We start from the raw sequence: 19,411 nt of genomic DNA on the forward strand, positions 1-19,411 counted from the left end.
TTAGGGGGGGGAAACAAAAATATAGGAGGGGGAAATCTGAGATTTTCAGCACAGTTTCTTATGTAAGAATGTAGACACCTTATCCCACCTTTCCTGTTAAGCCATTTCTGCCCGATGTTGCATATATGCAACAGGGACCAAATGTGTACACCTGTGGGCTGGGCAGAAATGAGCTTAATTTCTGAAGTATTATGCCGATCTTTGCTCACAGCGTTGACAATTCTTTTGACAGTTGTACTGCTGTTGTGATCCTATATACATAATTACCTATAAATATTTGGAAGTAAGTTCCCTGAATGCAGTTTTATGAAAACTATAAAAATAAAAATTATAAATATATTATAATTACTTATATATGTATTACACAATATATAAAATATATGTAATATATACATATTGTGTGTGTATATATAGAGTGTATATGTGTGTACATATTTTGTGTGTGTGTACACTATATATTGTTTGTGTGTACACTATATATTTTGTGTATATTTTTGTGTGTATACACTATATATATTTGTGTGTATACAGTGTATATTTTTGTGTATATATGTGTATACACTATATAGATTGAGTGTGTATATTTTGTGTGTGTATGTATACACTATATTTGTGTGCGTATAGTGTGTGTATATTGTGTATGTGTGTACACACCTCATATAGTGTGTGTGTGTGTGTATAGTGTATATTTTTTGTGTGTATGTGTGTGTATACACTATATTGTGTGTGTGTATATTTGTGTGTGTGTGTATACACTATATATTTGTATATTTTTGTGTATATATGTGTGTGCATACACTATGTATTGTGTGTGTGTGTGTATAGTGCGTGTATGTTTTGTGTGTGTGTGTGTGTAATAATAATGATGCCCATGAGCAGCCTGCAGGAGGGAGGAGGGGCTGGAGGGAGGGCAGCTGCCCTCACCAAGGATGGCGCCGGGGGCTTCGCGGGGGTCACGTGGGCCCGGCGATTGTGACGTCAGGCCTGGCGGAAGCTCTGCGGCTGCGCGCCGCGGGCGGAGGAGGAAGGAGGAGGAAGCGCGGCGCGATGGGGAGGCCGCGGGGGGTGCTGCTGCTGCTGCTGGTGCTGGGCGGCTCGGCGGCCCTGGCAGGCGCTTTCTACCTGCCCGGCCTGGCGCCCGTCAGCTTCTGCGAGGGGGAGAAGCCCGGATGCAAGGTGGGTGAGGGGCTGGGAGAGGGGCGCCCCCAGTGCAGGACCCCTCCTGTGGGGCGGGGACACCTCATGAACCCCCATCTCCCCTTAGGGGGGTGGGGCCCCGCTTTCTGAGGGGGTGGGGGCACCTCATGCAGCCCCCTGAATCTCCCCACAGGAGTGCATGGCCCCCTTCCTGTGGGGGAGGCAGGGAGACCCCTCATACAACCCCCATCTCCCCTAAGGGGGCTGGGACCCCTATTTCTGAGGGGGGTGGGAGCACCTCATGCAATCCCCCTAAATCTCACCCCCCCCAGACTGCAGGGCCCCCTTCCTGAGGGAAGTGGCTGGGGGCACTTTATGAAACCCCCTTAGTTGGGTAGGACTCCATTCTAAAGGGGGTGGGGAAACTTCATGCAGCCCCCCAATCTCCCTTTCAGACTGCAGGACCCACTTCTGAAGGGGTAGTGGGGCACCCCATGAAACCCCTCAAACCCCCCTTTCAGAGGATAGGACCATCCTTTCTGAGGAGGCAGGGGGCCCCTCATACAACCCCAATCTCCCCTTAAGACAGTAGGACCCCCCTTTCTGACCCCCTAAATCTCTCTTTAAGAAGGTGGGACCTCTTTTGGGGGCCCCTCTTGCAGCACCTCTAAAATCTTCTCCCTTAAGAGTTCAGGACCCCCTTTCTGAGGGGGCAGTGAGGACACCTCATACAACCCTCCAAATCTCCCCTTAGGAGCATAGGACCCCCATTTCTGAGGGGGCAGTGGGGGCACCTTATACAACCCCCCTAAATCCTCCCCCAAGAGTGCAGGACTCCTTTCTTAAGGGAGGGTGGGGACACCTCATGCAATGCCCCCCATCTCCCTTTCAGAGGGTAGGACCCCTCTTTCCAAGTGGGGACCTTATAACCATCCAAATGTCCCTTTAAGAGTGTAGAAACATCCTTTTCCAAGGAAGGAGGGACACCCCCTGCCCTTATTATCACCCCAGAGGAGGGAATGAGGGTACTCCTATACTCCCCTGAAAATCTTTCCCTTAACGCTGCAGGAACCCCCTTTTCAAGGAGGGGTGGGGGCACCTCTTGTAACCCCCAAATCTCCCCTTAAGAGCGTAGGACCCCCCTTTCCAAGGCGGGAGTGGGGGCACCTCATGCAATGCCCCAATCTTCCTTTTAGAGGTTAGGACCCCCTTTCTGAGAGGAAAGTGGGGCACCTTATGCAAATATTATTATTAATTATCATTAACAATATTTATATACCGCTTTTCAACGAAAAGTTCACAAAGCGGTTTACAGAGAAAAATCAAATAACATAATCTCCTAAATCCCCCCTTAAAAATCTAGGACCTCCCCTTTGTGAGGGGGGAGTGTGAGCACCTCATGCAATGCCCCCCAGTCTCCCTTTCAGAGGGTAGGACTCCCCTTTCCGAGCAAAGAGTGGGGGTGTCTCATGTAACATCTCCTGATCTCCCCCTTAAGAGTGCAGGACCCCCTTTTTGAGGGGGCAGTGACAACATCTCATGCAATGCCCCCTCTCCGCTTAAAACCTCCCTTCCCACATAGGAGCCCCACTTACTAATACTGAAGGAGTCTGGGGCACCTCCTGTGGTCCTCACTTTACAAAACCATCCCTTCTGGAGTGTGAACTCAGTTTAGGCAGGCTCAGGTAACTCCCCCCCCCCCTTTCAAATCTCTCTCCCAGAATTGGAATTGTGCTTCTGTGGCATGCTTGGTTTGAGCATGGGTTGCCTCCTTATATCTGGCTTTCCCCCAAACCCCCTTATGTCCCCCATCTTCCCCCCATCAATTTTATTATCTCTTCCAAGGAGATAAATGGAAAGAAGGAAGAGAGTACCTCTCTCCTTCTAGAGATGTCCCTGATCCCTTCCAGGAGTCCCTACTTTTCTGTCTACTTCCAGGCGCCAGTTTGATGCTCTTATCAGAATATGGGCTCCACTTGTAGACCCTGTTGAGGTGTGTAATAGATTTTGAAGGGAGCTGAGAGGTCATCTAGTCCAACCCACCTGCTCAGCATCCCAGAAGATGGCTCTCCAGCCTCTGCTTGAAAACCTCTAGTGAGGGAGAGCCCACAACTGTATGCGGCAGGAATGACACTTCATAGACTTCTTCATAGACAGCTGCTGTTACCAAGTCTGACTCTTGATCCATCTTTGTGTTGTCTACTCTGAATGGCAATCAGGGGTCTAGTGAGGAGTCTTTCTCAGCCCTACCTGGAGGTGCTGCCAGGACTTCTTGCATTCAGGGCATGTGCTCCAAGCCTGGGACATATAAGCCTCAGCCCCTCCCTAGTTTTATTATATTTGTGATTAGAGTTTCTGTGTATGTATAAGATCTCATTAAGTTCTATCCGTTAAACAACCACCTGTTCAGATAACTAGTTTTGCTAGTTATACTGGTGCTGTAAAAGAAAGTATTTGCACAGCCTTTTATCAAAAATTCCGGGTCACGACCTCTTTTGGGGGGGGTAGATTGTTCCTTGTTCAGTAAGTAATTATTATAAATCTTATTCATATAGGTTCATAGTCAAATGCTGTACTTTCCTTCTATGTCCAGGTGATTAAGGTTTTGGGCTAATGTGATCAGGAAATGAGGTTTCAGAATTTTCTCTCTGAAGAGGTCCCAGCTGCCTAAGGAATGACTCATGATGCCCCTCCCATTACACGGGAGCAGGTCCATCATGGGGGTGACTTGGCCTCCTGCACCAGTTGATGCAAACCTTAGTTATGCAACTGATAGGATTGCATCTCCCTGTACCCTTGGGGTGAGCCTGGGTTGAGTCCAAAGAACAGAGGAATCTATGGGTAGTTTGCAGTAGGATCCATGCGTGCTTCTGACTCACCTCTGTGATGAACAAATGTGAAATAATTGTCCGGAAAAGAGGTAGTAAAACAGGTGACTTTAGATTGTTTAGTCATTGAGAGATCTTTACCCCAACATTTCCCCTCTTAGTAGGGGAGGCACTTAAGCCAGATTACAAAAGTAAAATTGGTAAAAAAGCAAACTAAAATAAAAAGATTAGGCAAACAATCACAGGAGCAGAAGCTGTAATTAGAGTATCACCACAAAGCTAAAGCCCAGCAATAGATGAAAAAGCAGAACAAAGAAGTATTTTGTCAACGCGGGAACTGCAATAGGGATTGGGCTGCCTTGCCGCCTGGCAGGCTTTAGGTAAGATTAGTCCTGCTGTTTACAGCCCGATCCAATCATGTGCCTTTTATGCAAGGACCACTGATGTCTCTGGATATTTCTGCAAAAGAAGCCTTCTGGAAAGTCACTTGTGGATAGAGGGGTTTGTTTCTGATGTATGAGATAGGATTACAGTCCAGGTGTTACTGAAACTAATGGACTGAGTAAAATAAATAACACTGTTTTCAAACACCTCTAGTGATGGACAAACTTTGTCCACTTGGCTGAATTTGACTTAATTCTGAGTATACAGATTTAGGATTTTTACAGGGATTTTGGAATAATCCCTGTACCACTTCTGAGTCTGCAGAATGTGTTTCTGCTCTTATTTCATTGTGTTTTTTTTAAAAATTGTTCCAATATGTTGTATTCAGTGGAAATTGCCTAACCATCTTTTCCATTCTTTTAGTCGCATATCGAGCTGTTTGTGAACAGATTGGACTCAGTTGAATCAGTTTTGCCTTATGAGTATGATGCGTGAGTATATCCCAATGCCCTTAAGCAAATGGTTACCGTGCGCGCGTGCGTGCGTGTGTGCGTGTGAGAGAGAGAGCGAGAGAGAGAGAGCGAGAGCAAGCATTTATTATTTTAACCAAAGAGACTTTCAGTTTGTGCTGCCTGAAAGCTGCTGACTGAGACATGGGACTTATGTTGTATGCATTGAAAAGACAAGGAGCAGAACTGGCTTTGGTTAACTCAAGCACAACCCTGAAACATGGTTTGCTGTGATGCTGAAGCAAACAAATGGTGGATTGCGAGTGTTCAGCCCCAACCGGCATCTGAAACCATTGTTTGAAGGCGGCATTTAGGGGATTCTCCCGGAGGGCAGGAGAAGAGGGAAACTGCACAAATCATGGTTTCGGTTACATTTGTGCCAGCCCAGCATCAGTCACATAATTCAGCATCTGAGAATATTTAGGAGCTGACTATAAGTGACACTCTTGTTGTTAAAGCAGAGGGGAAAAAATCCAACTTATTTTGTTGCTTTGTCGATAGATTTGACTTTTGTCAAGATGCAACGGAAAAAAGACCCTCCGAAAACCTTGGGCAAGTCTTGTTTGGAGAGAGAATAGCGTCATCACCGTACAAGGTTACTGTCTTCTTTCAGCCCTGTTTGGGCAACTCTGGTTTTGTGTGATGAAACCTTACTAGTGGATGTGGTTAGTTACCTGCTCTGTCGCCACTCTGCAAAGCCTCTTAACAAATGTGAAATGTGCACTGGAGCTTGTTCATGTGGAGGCTAGTTCAGTGAAATCGAGCACTAAACTTTGTTTAGAGACTGTGTCCTTTATCAAGCAGGGCTGTTGGAATGCTGGTCGGGTCCTGTGTAGCTGACAGTGCAGCAGTGGTAGCCTTACTCTGTCCAATAAATAGCTCTGTCCTCTAAATGGTATTTAGAGATAATAGGCAGCAGTTTTGTTTTCTGTGATGGTGAAAAATACAGTTAATGTGTGGTTGGAATGAGGAATTCAGGAGAAGTGCCAGGAGCAAAGAGATCTATTACCATCATTGAAGAACTGTGAGTTTCCCAAGGGTACCTGCTTAGGTGCTGTTGGAAACACAATACTGGGCTAGACTGTGCTGACTGCCAAGATGCTTCTTATTTTCTTATATGGGTGTAGAACAGTGAATGTGGTTCTCTGTTTACTTGTCTAAAGGCCCAATCCTACCCAATTTTCCAGCACTGATGCAGCCACAATGCAGTCCCAAGGTAAGGGAACAAACATTCCCTTGCCTTGAGAAGGCCTTCATGAATGTTCCCCCACCACAGGCTGAAGGGCACCCCTACTTGACACAGCTGAATCAGGACAAGAAAGTGGGAAAGGATTGAGCCCTTAGTGAATTTTCATGGAACCGACAAGATTATTAAATTCAACTGTTTAGTGGCAGGTTTTAAGAACCAGCAGATTTTAGATACTGGCAGACTTTTAAGTGTAGAGGGGCATCTACAATGCCCCCAAATTGTAGAATTTCCTGCTTTGCACTGGGCAGATGTCTCCCTCCCTGCTAGTATTTTGCTGGTATTTGAGTCCCAGAAAGAGAGAAAGGCAGAGTAGGAATTTTTTAAATAATATGGTTTTTTAAATGGCACGTGACACAAATATGATTTTTCTTTTAATGAATGTGAAGTCTGTGTAACAAGATGGCACATTTTTAAACGTGTGTGTGTATACCAGTTTGTATTTAAGAAACCAGAGATATGCCAGCAGGCCTGTGTGAAATCTTATGACCCCAAGAAACCGGAAGACAAAACTAAGCTTGACTTCTTGAAGAAGGGAATGCAGTTGAATTATCAGCACCACTGGTGAGTGACCTGCGTTCTCTAGAATCGCGGATCTGTGGAGAGAAGCATTAACATGAACTGTGCAGCCATATTCTAGAGGAAGGAAACAAGAAAGAAGTTGTCTCATAATTGTCATCTAATTAATGTGCAGTCTTCATTCACACCCTTTGAAGAATGCTTGCCAATAAGCTGAAAGCTGCAGAGCCCTAGAATTATCTGTTTAAATGTCTTCTTTTACAGGATTATTGACAATATGCCGGTGACTTGGTGTTACGATATTGAAGATACCCAGAAGTACTGCAATCCAGGATTTCCCATGGGATGCTTTATTGCTTCGGATGGCCGTGTTAAGGATGCTTGTGTCATCAGTGTAAGTTGCCCATCTCTCTCCTTTTGCCAGTTAAGATTCTAGGTTCAGATCTTCGGGATCTTGAACTGTCAAGAAGATGTTTGAGATGTAATGCTAAACCGTGGTTATGCCATATTTCCACTTTGTGAGTGACTGGAAACCCTGGTTTGAAGCTAGCTTGCAGTGCACAATTTTTACATACTATTGGTTTGGATGCCATGTCAAACCATAATTCACAGACTGGGGTATTGCTCCGCACTCTGAGGGCACTGTCTGGGATAGCAAGCAGGGATCCTTGGATGAAGCAGAGGGGATCTGCACCAATCATGGTTTGCCTGTATATCTGGTTTGGAGTCTCAGCTTTGGGCAGGAGGTCTGGTCTAGAGGGTTGAGCCTCCATCTGCCTGAAGATAACATCTGAAGGTTGCCAGTTCGAGGCTACCGGCACCATGAATGGCAAGACCTTGAAGCAGCTGACAAGCTGAGCCGAGTTATTTCACCTGCTGTTTGGAAGGAGCTGCTTGTCAGCCTGTGTGGGAGGAGGCCAGAAAGTGATAACAGACCGCAAAAGTTCCATCTGAAATGTGTGGTTCTTGAAAGATAGAACCTTTCTTTAATTGTAAAAATCCCTATGGGGATTTAAACAGCCTGCCTTTGTAAACCGCCTTGAATTAAAGTCTGAGGAGAAATCTGACCACCAAGAAAGGCGGTATATAAATACCTGTATTATTATTATTATTAACAACAACAATGGGGAACACATACCGTGGTTTGGTGTTGAGTCTGAATCAGTCTTCTGTCTTGTTGATAAATCTGAAAGCATCAGCTGGAACAATTCAGGAGAGATTTGAGAGTGAGAAATACAGTTTTTCACCTCGTAGGGTGATCAGAATAAGCCTGCCTGGAAGTAAATCCCACAGAATTAAAGATCCTCACTCCCTAGCAGGTGTGCTTATTTCCACAGCCTCTGAGCTGTGTCCAAGAAAAGATGAAAGTGAGATCGGTGTCAGTAATGAGAGGGAGTGAGAAAATACTGGTGTCCCTTTTCCTTCCTCTCGAGTGTGGCCAGTGTGCCAAAGCAGTTAAAAGAAACCCAAATCTGCTTTCACCAGTGAATCGTTTTTAAAGATCCAGAGGACTTGGCTGCAGGTTTACCAGGGCAGTTGGCTTTATTGCTGTTTTATTGCTGCTTGTCTTTGGAGCAGCTGTTTGAATTGTCGCCAGTCTGTTGGTACTGAGGAAAGGAAGTGTTTGTGTGACCCAGAGTGAGGACTGTTTGTCATCTTGGGAGAGGCCAGATGCATGGACTGTGAATAACTTGTTCTGTGGAAGATGCATTGAAGTCATGAAATGAGAAGTGCCTCCCGTTTTGTTTCCTGTCCAAGAAAAGCAAGTGTCTTTCAAGGCTATTTTCACCCACTTTTAAGACTCCCTCAGGTGTCATATGGCATCATTGAAATAACAGACAGTAGCCCCAGCCCTGATAATCCAACTCAGTGCCCTAAATATCGAACTACCTATGCAGCAGTATAATCCTCTCTTCCCCCCACTTTCTCTACATCCCATGCATAATCTTATTTTCTGAGTTTCTAGTCTGGGACCCAAGATCTGAAGAGCTTTGGGTGAATGTTTTTGGGCAGCAGTTCACCATGCCACATGAGTGCCACTTCTGAAACAGAAGGTGTGAAATCATGGTGCACGTGAAAGAACTTGGGCAGGGGCTGCTATTCAAGAAAAGAATACATTTGAAAAGTCCCCCTGGATGCGTCCAGGCTATTGCCTGTAGCAGACACCTGTTGCAAAAAACTTTTAAGACTTTTTACTCTTAATATATTTCAGTCTGATTTCAACAAGAAAAATACTTTCTACCTCTTCAACCACGTTGACATCAAAATCCAGTTCCACAGCGGAAAGGACGAGAGCTGGCCCGGAGCCCGACTGGTGTCGGTGAGGTTGGAACCCAAAAGGTAATGTTGTTGCTCAACAACGAACAGAAACTGTGTTCTGCTTTAGCTCTGTTTGGTGCTCTAGAAGTTGGTAAAGAGGCAAAAGCTCTCCAAAAGCTACTATTGTGAACAATGAAAGTCAAACATTTAAAATCTGTTATTTGCTGGGTAAGGTTTCTGTGCATTTAAACAATTGACCTGACATTTTTCCTCTTTGGCTTTTCACTTGAATCACCAAGAACAGCTTGTTACTTTTCTCTGGTCAAATACTGTGCCCACTCCTTGTGCTCTTGTGTGTTTGTGCTCACTGGCAGGATACGTGTCTTTCATGTTCAGAAAAGACTGAACCACGTTATCCTCATGTTACAAAAGAGGGATGTTTGGGTTAGGACAGAGTCTGAGTGTATCGGCAGGGAATGACTTGCTGCCACCACCATTGCCACTGCAATCATTTCTCCCTCCGTTAGGTGGCCCTGAAGCACTTTGTAAGAAATACTGATTGTACTTCAGTGGCAGAGGATGCATGAAAAGGAAGACTCTTAGCCTCTCTGCCCTTTTTCCTGTAATTGAGCTTAGCCTGAACTTGGTTTATGACGGTTTCAGTGCCCGCAAGCCAGGTGGCAGCAAAACCTGACCACAGGGACATGGTGGAAGGCTGTTTGCATTGGAAATCCGGTTAGAAAGCTCTCCGTGCTCTGCACTGGGCTACTGGCAGGGCTCAAAAACAATAGTTTCTTATTGTAATTGTAATAACGATTATGACAAATAGTTTGGAGAAGAGTTGAGATCAGAGTGAGCTTATGAAGCAAGGTCCTGAACAGAAGGGAAACACTAGCAGCTCTGAATTGTGGTTTGCTTGTTGTACGTCTGCAGGCTCAAGCCCAATTTTGACACTGAAACTGTGCAATTCTTGTTTTAAAATTGAAAATGGTCTTTGCACCTTCCTCTGTATGCAATATGGGGGATGGGGAGAGGGAACCATATATTTATCATGTATACTACTAATAAATTCTCTGTTGGAACTTGCTATATAAATATATGTAGTAATGATAGTATATGAAATCTCTGCAGTTACAAACATACAGATGCAAACAAGTTAGAATGTGCTGGTCCGCCTATGGAGATCCCTGCTGAGTTCAACAGCAAGGTGGATGTGATCTACACTTACTCTGTGCAATTTGAAGTAAGTATTAAAGAGGGGTGTACGTGCGTGTGAGTTTCTTAAAATGTTCAGATGCTAGGGTTTGAGGGCCGCTGGATGTGTAGCATAGATACTTCTACCATGTGCAGAGTGGCCTTTGTCTGAGTGAAATTCCTTCAAACCGTTCCTGCTTCCCAAAATAAACATTACGTTTTTTGTTTCTTAAATCTGATTTCGGTTATGCCTTGTGTTTTGATGTAGTGTTAACCAATGACACAGGTTTGGGGTGTCTCTCCTGTGAATGGTTGCAGCCACGAACAAGTCTGCATAACTAGCAGGAATTGGTTTTTGATAGTTTCATTGTATTTCCCTTCTAGAAATAAAAAAAAAATGGAAGTTTGTTACATCATATATAAATAGGTACCCATTTAAGAAGTGAATGACAGCAGCTTAGAAAAATAGCAGAAAATAAAACCATTTGGAGCCACATAATTTAAAAGTCTTTTGGAACAGGAAGGTCTTCATTGAAAAGTTTAAACCACAAGCTGTCATGATCATCAGAACACCGGAGAGCCTTGAGGTGTCTCTTGGGAGCGAGAAAGGCTTTTTTTTTATTACGAAGAATGAACCAACCTTTCTATGTTGGCAACTGAGCTTGCATTAAGCACATTTTATTTAGCTGCTGATCCTAGTTTGAAAAAAAAAAAGACTCAGCCATCTCTGAATGAGAATTTAGTGTTGGCACTGGATGGTTGATTGACGGCCTTTGGAGATCAGTGCTGATTCAACATGACACAGCATGGGCAACTGTGGCGAATCTGGTTGCTTGCTTTCCTCCCAAATCTCAATGACTGTGTTGAGATTAGCCCCAAAGTGTGTCAATTAAGGTGGGCTTTTTTTTGATGCAGGGCACCTGTTTGGAGAGGAAGCGAGCTGAGGTCATTAGGTTTTGTTGGCCTAAGTATCCAAACGGCCATTGTAGGCCAAAAACTTTCCCTTTTTCTCCAAAATTAAATTTGACTTGGACCTGTGACCTTGCAGTGCAGGCACCTGTCTCTTATTACAGTTCCCTGGAGCCATTCAGCCCTCTTAACTTGACAACACTCGAATGTACAGTCAACATTTTGGGGTGCTTAAAATCCTGGTGGAACTTCAGTGTGGGGCATTAGTGTAATTCAAAAAGCACAAGATATACTGTACCTTTGGAACATATCTGCTATTGGAAAGAAGTACAGCAGTTGCTCTGAACTAACGGCTGCGATATGCACACCACACTTTGTGTTCAGAGGTGCTCTTACAGCCACCTGTGAACTTGGAATTTCTCTTGATTCTCCAATATAGAAGAGAACAGGGTAACCTCTGAGTGCATGTGTGGATTGGAGCCTCACGTAGCTTTCGGTTATGAAAGATGATTTTTGTGTACCTGATTTGTACCAAACACTGTTGTGTTATCACTGGGTGACCAAAGTGATAAACAGGGTTCTCACTGAAATTGTTGGTGCTCATTCTGGCGTGTGGTGCATGTGACAAGGGAACCCTGTTTAGTCAATAAATTTATATCAACAAAAATTCTGAAAGATGATCTCCATCTTCCCTGTAAACCAAACAAGATGCAAGAAGGGCGGCACACATATGACAGAAATAGGATTGGATAGTTGACCTCTCAATTGACCCACATCTTTGGGGTTAATGCAAATACTGGTTAAGTATTCGTCAACAGTCAGGTCTTAAAGCAATAACCTTCGTAGAACAACAGAAAAGATACTTTGCCCATTAACAAGTTTGACACTTTTTCAGATATACAAAATCAAATTAGTAGAATTTACTTTTGAATAAGGGTAACAAATTATTAACTTTTTAACCGTAAGTGTGAACAATTCATTGTTCTTCTCTTTGGCTTTTATCATGGAACACTAAAGTTTAAGTTATCAGCATTGATTTGCTTCTTAATCAAATTAAAATAGATATATACCTATAGCAGCTATTTGGAACAGTTTGAACATTTTGGTCCTTTCTCTTTCTAAAACAGAACTGAATGTAAAATTGTCTGTGTACAGTACAAACAGCTCAGCTAATTGGTCAACAACATGAAATATATTGCCAGAGCTAAAGAGGTGATTAGTTGGCAGTTTTTGACCAGTTGATGTAGTGGTGTGCCAATTATTGACATATCGGAGCCTGCCGAAGTGGAATCAAGAATGGCCTTCAGAGACTGTATTACGCACGCACCTACTTAAGTAGTGTGCCAGGCACAGAAGCCTGCAGCCATGACTGACCAGGATAGCTCGCGAAAATCAAAAATTTTATGGGAGGTGATGAAGCATACTGATCAAGTTGCAGATTGGGTGTTCACCAGTTTCTGCATCACCTCTGCCATGATCTCACTGACCCTGGGCAAGCTACTCCCTCCTCAGCCTTCTCATCTGCAATATGGGAATAATGCCTTTACTTGCTTTAAAAGGTGGTAAGGACGATTTCAGGGCAATGCACTTGAAGCTCTTGGGAAGCACTATACAAACGACTGAAAGTTGGGGTTTCTGAGAAGTGGCATCTATGGCTCAGAGTCTCCTTTTTCCCCATGTAGGAGAACAATGACATTAAGTGGGCATCGAGGTGGGACTACATCCTGGAATCCATGCCGCACACCAATATTCAGTGGTTCAGGTAAGAAAGAACCAACTTGAGGCAATATGTGAAGATCTTGGTTTCCCGCCATCTATTTTGGGAATTGTATCTCCTGTTGTAGTTTTAAAAAGATGATGCCTCGTGTATGTCCATGTCTTCATTTGTGGTGCAAGATTTCTCAGCACTAGGCTCTCTTGGGAACAGCTAGGAGTATTGCATTTCGAGCAAAGAATGTACCTTCTACTTGTTGATGTAAAGCAATCTTCATATTTGATTTTTTTTCACCTTATTTCAAGAAATGTTTGAGATATTGCAGTTGGTGAGCTTTTTAACAAGACTGTCATGAATTTTATCTCCAAGGCTGGGATTAAGTTAAGAAAAACACAGCAAAGGGGATGAATTGATTTAAAAAAACAACAGCTCTCTCTTTCAAAGTGGAAACCAGTTTCCTGTTTGGAGCTCTTCACATGATAAATGGTTCATGAAGTAGTTGGAGTGTCAGACCATGGTTTTGTCATGATGCCTTCCAGTCTACCAACATCCAACAAGCCATCAAACCAACATCTTGAAACTGTGATACAAAGCTAACTTGCCCAGTCAAACATAAATCAGGGTTGAAAATGCTTATTCTGTCTTTAGAGGCTGCTGTTTTGAGCAGCAGCCGGGGATCTTTGGAAGGAATAGGAAGCCACACAAACCATAGTTTGTATGTCTGGAACCCAAACCATGAATTGGGATCTGAACTGTGATGTAAGCATGCACTATGGTTATCTTGGTGTTCAGCTACCCCTATATCTGTGGAGGACTTTGAGCATTAATCATGTTTATAAATCTCATCTGAACTGGATGTGCATGGGCAGTCGTTTCATGTCTTACTCATTTGGTACATCCACTTGAAGTTCTCCAACATGAGATAAACTAGAACAGCATTTGTATCTTACCATGTGTTGGAGATGATGGTTCATGGTAAGCTGAGCTAGCATGTTGTACTGCGTGGGATACCAGAGCTTTGAAAACAGCTCATAATAAAATTTTGATTTCTCCTTCTCTGTAGTATAATGAATTCTCTTGTGATCGTTCTCTTCTTATCTGGCATGGTGGCCATGATCCTCTTAAGAACTCTACATAAGGATATTGCAAGATACAACCAAATTGACTCCTCGGTAAGTAAGACGGTGCTCCTTTAAGGGATCAAAGCCATACAAATTCATGGGATGCTGTGAGACCTGAGAGGGAGGTATCTTGAGTAAGCCTGTGAATGCTGGCGTGTAGGGTGAGGCATGCATCTGTGTCTTTTGCAAAACTAGAGGGCAAAGATGGGAGCTTTGCTTTCCAACTTTGATCTTCAGCATCTGCTGAGGTGATGCCGGTCTGAGAGGAGGCAGATGTGTGTGCTGCCACCTTCTACAGCAACCACTTGTGTCTTCTTGGGAGGCCTGCCTTGTGTTTAGAGAGCCATGTATGGAAAGGACAAACAACTACTTTGTGGAAGTTCCCTTTTCTCCTTATCTGGTTGCTCGCTAGAAAGCTACAACTGATCTCCATTTTGCAAACAGCTCCTGTGGCTGCCTTAGCAAAGAGCTTTTAAAACTTTAAGCAAATAGGCCATATTGACTTAGCTAATGAAACAAAAGTTGCAAAATACACACTTCATCGCCTCCAAAGTACGGCTGATGAATTGGCTTACAAAATCCCCACTTCCCCAGTGGTGAGGCATGCCTTGCTTCATATGAAACAAGTCAGGAGCTCAACTTTCCTGTCCAACTTTGATGATTTGATTTCTTCTCCCCTGACCAGGAGCTATCAAGTTTTCCAAGGCAGAGGTGTTGGTTGGTGGGATGAAAACATAACTGCCAGGTTTTAAGGGAAATTATTTTGCTACTCTTGTCCTCTTGCATGGGGAAATTGAATTTGGCCAGCATCCCTAGATGTGCTGCTAGGGGCATGTAGCATATTCGAGACCCCAGATTTATTGTAGAAGCTGCCCTTCAGACTTTGCAGAATTTAGATATGATGTTATGAACCAAGTCAGTGGAACAGGTATGTAATGGTGTACAATGATATAATAATAATAGTCCATTAATTGAATTAATTGAATTGAGTTAACTAATTGAAATGATGTGTGTTTATGTGCTAATAAAGCAACAGCTCTGGAGGCAAAAGGCATCTTTTCCTTATTTTGGGATGCTGTGAGCCCGTTGTGTAGGAGGCACTGTTTTAGAAGAGGCGTTTCCTCTTGTGTGAAAGGGAATGCCTCTTCTAAAATGGTGTCTGCCATCTGCAGTTTTTCTAAGCGCTTTTATTAAAATAATAAACATTTCAGACAGAGACATTTTGACCAATTGATAGATGGTGGTCTTCTTGTCGACTAAGGCTACAGACCTAGGCATGGTCACCTGGGTTTAAGCCCCACAATTCCCTGTGGGACTTACCTCTGAGCGAACATGCGTAAGATTGGCTATAAGAGCTTTTCCAAAGAATGACTCCCGTTAGCGAATCAACTGACCGCTGTGGCTGTAGTTCGGCATTGTCTTCTTTATGAAGTTCGCCTGTGTAAGTCACTCCTTTGCCTAATGTTTGGAAGGGTTTGTGCAAATGTCTCGTTGTGAGAGAGGCAGGAATGTGCTGACTTAAGGAAAGGTGTTACATTTATGCGAACATAAAATACACCCTTTTTGCTGTTCAGTGTCCCACTGTGTGGAGGGGATAAGATGACGCTTGACGGAATCTGGCTCCCAGTTTGTGATGTGTGATATTTTCGTCCCTCTAATGCAGTGTTTCCCATTCTGGGGGTTGCAACCCCCACTGGGCAGGCGTTTGCATTTCGGATGCTATCCCCTTATGAAGGGTAGTGAATGGGGACCTGTAGGTGCTGTTAGCATGGCACTTCTGGGTTCTCACTAACTCCACCAAATGCATTTACAAGCATGCCCTGCAACCCGCCACAGTTAACTGAAACCGCGGATAACAGGGAACGCTCTCTCCTCGCCTCCAGAGGGTCCTCTGAGCCCAACGGAGGCTGTGCACGTCCATCTGTGGCTTCTGCTGAGTTTTTAATGCCTTATAAGGCATTTGGTGGCCCGGGGAAGCTCTCAGTGACTTCCCCGGGCCTCCTGAAGCCTTATAATGCATTAAAATCATCACTTCCGGTTTCACTGAGAAACTGGAAGTTGCGCTTTTTTAACTGTAAGGCTCAGTCTGAGCCTGGCAAAGGTCATGGGCAGATGTGCACGGCCTCCTTTGGGTTCAGACAACCCTCCGGAGGGGGTGTGCCTGGGGGGCCCCGGAGACCAAGTCTGTGGATAAGTGAATCTGTGAATATGGTAGGCCCTTGTAAGTAAAGAAAGGTTTTTTGATTAACCTATGTTCGGCAGCGGCGAGAACCCAGAAATACTGTACTAATGGCATCTGTGGGTCCTCAGTTGGGTCGCTACCCTCCTTAAGGAGGTAGAGCCCGACTAAAGGTTGGGAACCAAATGTCACATTTGAAGCAGGCTTGTTTGGTAATAAGGAGACAAAGGCAGATAAATATGTTAAGTGCTTGCGTAAATTAAACGCAATCTTTTGTTTAATATCAATTAACGTTGCGGCGCTCTAAGTATGTTAATGTTTGTTTCTCCTGCTCAAGATAAGCGTTTCTTAATAAATCTGCATCCTCCACCCCCGACCAGCAGTCCATTAGGGAGTTGTAAAATCAGTGAGTAACGAAGCTAATGCAATTAGACCCCTTCAGAAACAAAAACTGAAAGATAATCAGGCTAGGAAAGTGAATTTCACGTCTGGCTTGTATTAATTCACTGTTGCATGATGTATGTCTAATATAGATGTTATTGCAGGAGGACGCCCAGGAGGAATTCGGGTGGAAGCTGGTCCACGGGGATGTCTTCAGGCCTCCCAGGAAGGGCATGTTGCTGTCTGTGTTTTTGGGCCAAGGGACACAGATTTTCATAATGACATTTATTACCCTGTGTAAGTAGCACCAGAGTGACTAAAAGTGCGTGTCTTTTTTTTTTTTAATGCGAGGCCCACCATGTACTGAGCTAGGATGGATGGGCTGACTGAGTATAAGGCAGATTTCATGCTTATCCAAATCTTGAAAACTTCTGATCTTAAGTTGCGAAAGAAAGGGATGCGAGGTGGAGCTGGTGTAATGATCTGTTGGTATGATCTGTTGGTCAATTTTTTTTTTTTTGCAGTCCTTGCCTGCCTTGGATTCCTCTCTCCAGCCAACAGAGGGGCCTTGATGACTTGTGCAGTTGTGCTCTGGGTCTTGTTGGGGACCCCTGCAGGCTACGTATCTGCCCGAATGTACAAGAGTAAGTGCAGGTTATGTGTCAGTTTTTAAATGCGTGTGCAAATTCTGCTATGATTTTTCCTCCAAAAAAAGGAGTTGTGGCTGCTCAAAGCATAAGGCAAATGTTAAATCTAAGGTTAAAAAGCAGGGGGGGGGGGGAAACCCAGCACTAGAAATACTGTAGTCTAGGGGCCCAATCCTATCCAACTTTCATGCACTGATGCAGTTGTGCCAGTGAGGCATGTGTGCCATTCTGCAGTGTGGGGGGCAGTCATGGAGACCTGCTCAAAGTAACGGAACATTTGTTCCCTTACCTTAGGGCTGTGTTGCAACTGCATTGGTGCTGGAAAGCTGCATCAGATTGGGCCCTAAGAAGCAGAGAGGGGGAAATGGTCTATACAGGGCTGTGTCAAAAGCTTCTCTAAACGGTCTTCAAAGGTGGTAGAAGACTGTCATGGGGGGAGTGAGATGTGTCATCTTGAGGCAGGGAGTTCCGCAGCTTGGAATCCTCTTTCCCTCCAGCTTCACTTTGGGTTGTGGTGGGGAAATGCTTGCTTGGGGTTGACACTACCACCGTGGACCCCTGGCAGCAGTGTGAGGCAGAGATTTTTCACAGCTTTGTGTTTCCGTGGAGAATGTTTTGCTTCTGAAAAGGCATTGCTTTTTCATACCATGAATTGGTGACTTAATTTGTGGATGCAATTTGGGCAGTTTTCAGAGTTGCAATTACTCCGAATAATTGTGTTTCCCTTGGGAGGATGCACGCACCTATGATAAATATACATACGTAAGCCCTGTAGGTGGGGTAGATCTACTTGTGCATGCCCTGTTGAAAGACTGGGGAGTTATCTAGAGCAGGTGCCCCCAGACACCAGTCCACGGGCCAGATCTTGCACTCTGGTTTATCCTTCTGGGCTGCGCTGTGGTGGTGGAGCCTTACCGTTCCATTCCACAGCTACCGTTTGTTGCGCCCAGTCTTCACGTAGCCTTGTGCCGGGTAGTTGCTTTTGCTGCCTGTTGGCCCAGAAGGCTCTGTGCCCTGATTTCCTGGGTGAAGTGGCTGCCCAGTGCGAGGCTGTGTGAAGACTGGCACAATGAGTAGCAGCTGCGGCATGGAGCGGTAAGGCTTTTTAACCACTGTGTCATGCCCAGAAGGATAAACTCAGCGCACAGTGGCCCATGGTTTGGAGACTGCTGATCTAGAGATATTGTACAGAAGGATCTCACCTACCCTCTTTCATTTTTTAAAAAATTCTATAGCAGATCAAAGTTCCTCCTCCCCCATGGAAGACTTTTTTTGAAACTTGGGGAGGTATTTTGGTTTTTAAAAAATGCAGAGGAATGGGGAGACGAGAGAGCGCGAGTGTCTCAAAAGCCTTTTTGGGTTGTGACCAGTTTGTGTGAACAGGGTGTCAGCCCAGTTTCAGACCTGGCAGAGTAGTGTTAGCAAGTGTGCATTTTGGGTCACGTCGAAGCTCAGTTCAGGCCCTGCAAGTAGATTCAAAATTGTCGATGACAACTGAGCTGGCATTATTATTATTCAGCCTCTGTTTAGTCTTCCGGCAGTTATAAATGTGTGAGATGTAGTAATGGTTGGTTTTTTCCCCCCTTATTTCTCAGCATTTAGAGGTGAAAAGTGGAAGACAAATGTGCTCCTGACGGCCCTGTTGTGCCCTGGGTTAGTATGTGCTTCCCCTCCTTTCCTTGTGGTGTACTTCATTTTCCACATTGTCCTTGAAACCCTTGAAATATGTCCAGAGTTGTAAGTTGCCTACCAACGGTGCAACCAGAAGTACTTTCCGGTCACATCTGGGTGGTCCGCTGAGGCCCTCCAGCCATGGGTTTGGCCACCACGGATACTGAAATCCATAGATGCTGAGCCTTCAGAGAAGGAGGACTCACTGTAGTGACTTTGCTTAAGTGTTGCAACTGAATGCCCAAACCGTGGCTAAGAATTGGCTGCAAGCCAGAATGTGGTATCATATTTTAAATTTAGTTTGAAAACTCTGGTTTTGGTGTTACAGCTGTGCTGTAACAAATTGTAACTAAGGCAATTCCCCCGCCCTTTAGTGCGCTCTGCTTGCAGAGTGACAAGCCAGGTCGTGGTGCCGACGAGCGTTTTTAGCGTTAACCATGGCCGTGATGCGACAGTGCCTTGGTTATTCAGTTTCAAGGTTTAAACACAAAAAAAAATCAGCAAATGGTGATGCAGTTGAGAGGGATTGGACCAGATAAGCGGGGGAAGGGAAATACCAGTACTTTGCTGATAGTGCGCGTTTCAACCAGGAACGTCCTCTCTTGCCTAGATAGGATTTTGTTAGAGCCCAGGACGGCAAAATAATGTGTTGCTGCTAGCCTTAAATTCCAGTGTATAAATTCTATTTCTTAGAAGGAGATGATTGCCTGGAG

At 44.5% G+C, this 19,411-nt stretch overlaps 1 protein-coding gene across 1 annotated transcript in view; it reads left to right on the forward strand.

Annotated features, from left to right (window-relative positions):
- Window positions 1-1,011: 1,011 nt before the first annotated feature.
- The window catches only part of LOC136663055 (transmembrane 9 superfamily member 2-like), a 35,545-nt gene continuing 17,145 nt past the window's right edge, over window positions 1,012-19,411 (forward strand). The window contains exons 1-12 of the mRNA XM_066639969.1: window positions 1,012-1,176; window positions 4,773-4,840; window positions 5,360-5,453; window positions 6,541-6,668; window positions 6,888-7,017; window positions 8,836-8,963; window positions 10,014-10,125; window positions 12,668-12,747; window positions 13,763-13,871; window positions 16,545-16,677; window positions 16,905-17,024; window positions 18,623-18,680. Coding sequence (XP_066496066.1) covers window positions 1,048-1,176; window positions 4,773-4,840; window positions 5,360-5,453; window positions 6,541-6,668; window positions 6,888-7,017; window positions 8,836-8,963; window positions 10,014-10,125; window positions 12,668-12,747; window positions 13,763-13,871; window positions 16,545-16,677; window positions 16,905-17,024; window positions 18,623-18,680 — 1,289 coding nt within the window. The 5' untranslated portion in view covers window positions 1,012-1,047. The remainder of the gene's footprint in view (window positions 1,177-4,772; window positions 4,841-5,359; window positions 5,454-6,540; window positions 6,669-6,887; window positions 7,018-8,835; window positions 8,964-10,013; window positions 10,126-12,667; window positions 12,748-13,762; window positions 13,872-16,544; window positions 16,678-16,904; window positions 17,025-18,622; window positions 18,681-19,411) is intronic.

This window comes from Tiliqua scincoides, chromosome 12, assembly GCF_035046505.1.
Source record: "Tiliqua scincoides isolate rTilSci1 chromosome 12, rTilSci1.hap2, whole genome shotgun sequence".
Lineage (NCBI taxonomy): Eukaryota > Metazoa > Chordata > Lepidosauria > Squamata > Scincidae > Tiliqua > Tiliqua scincoides.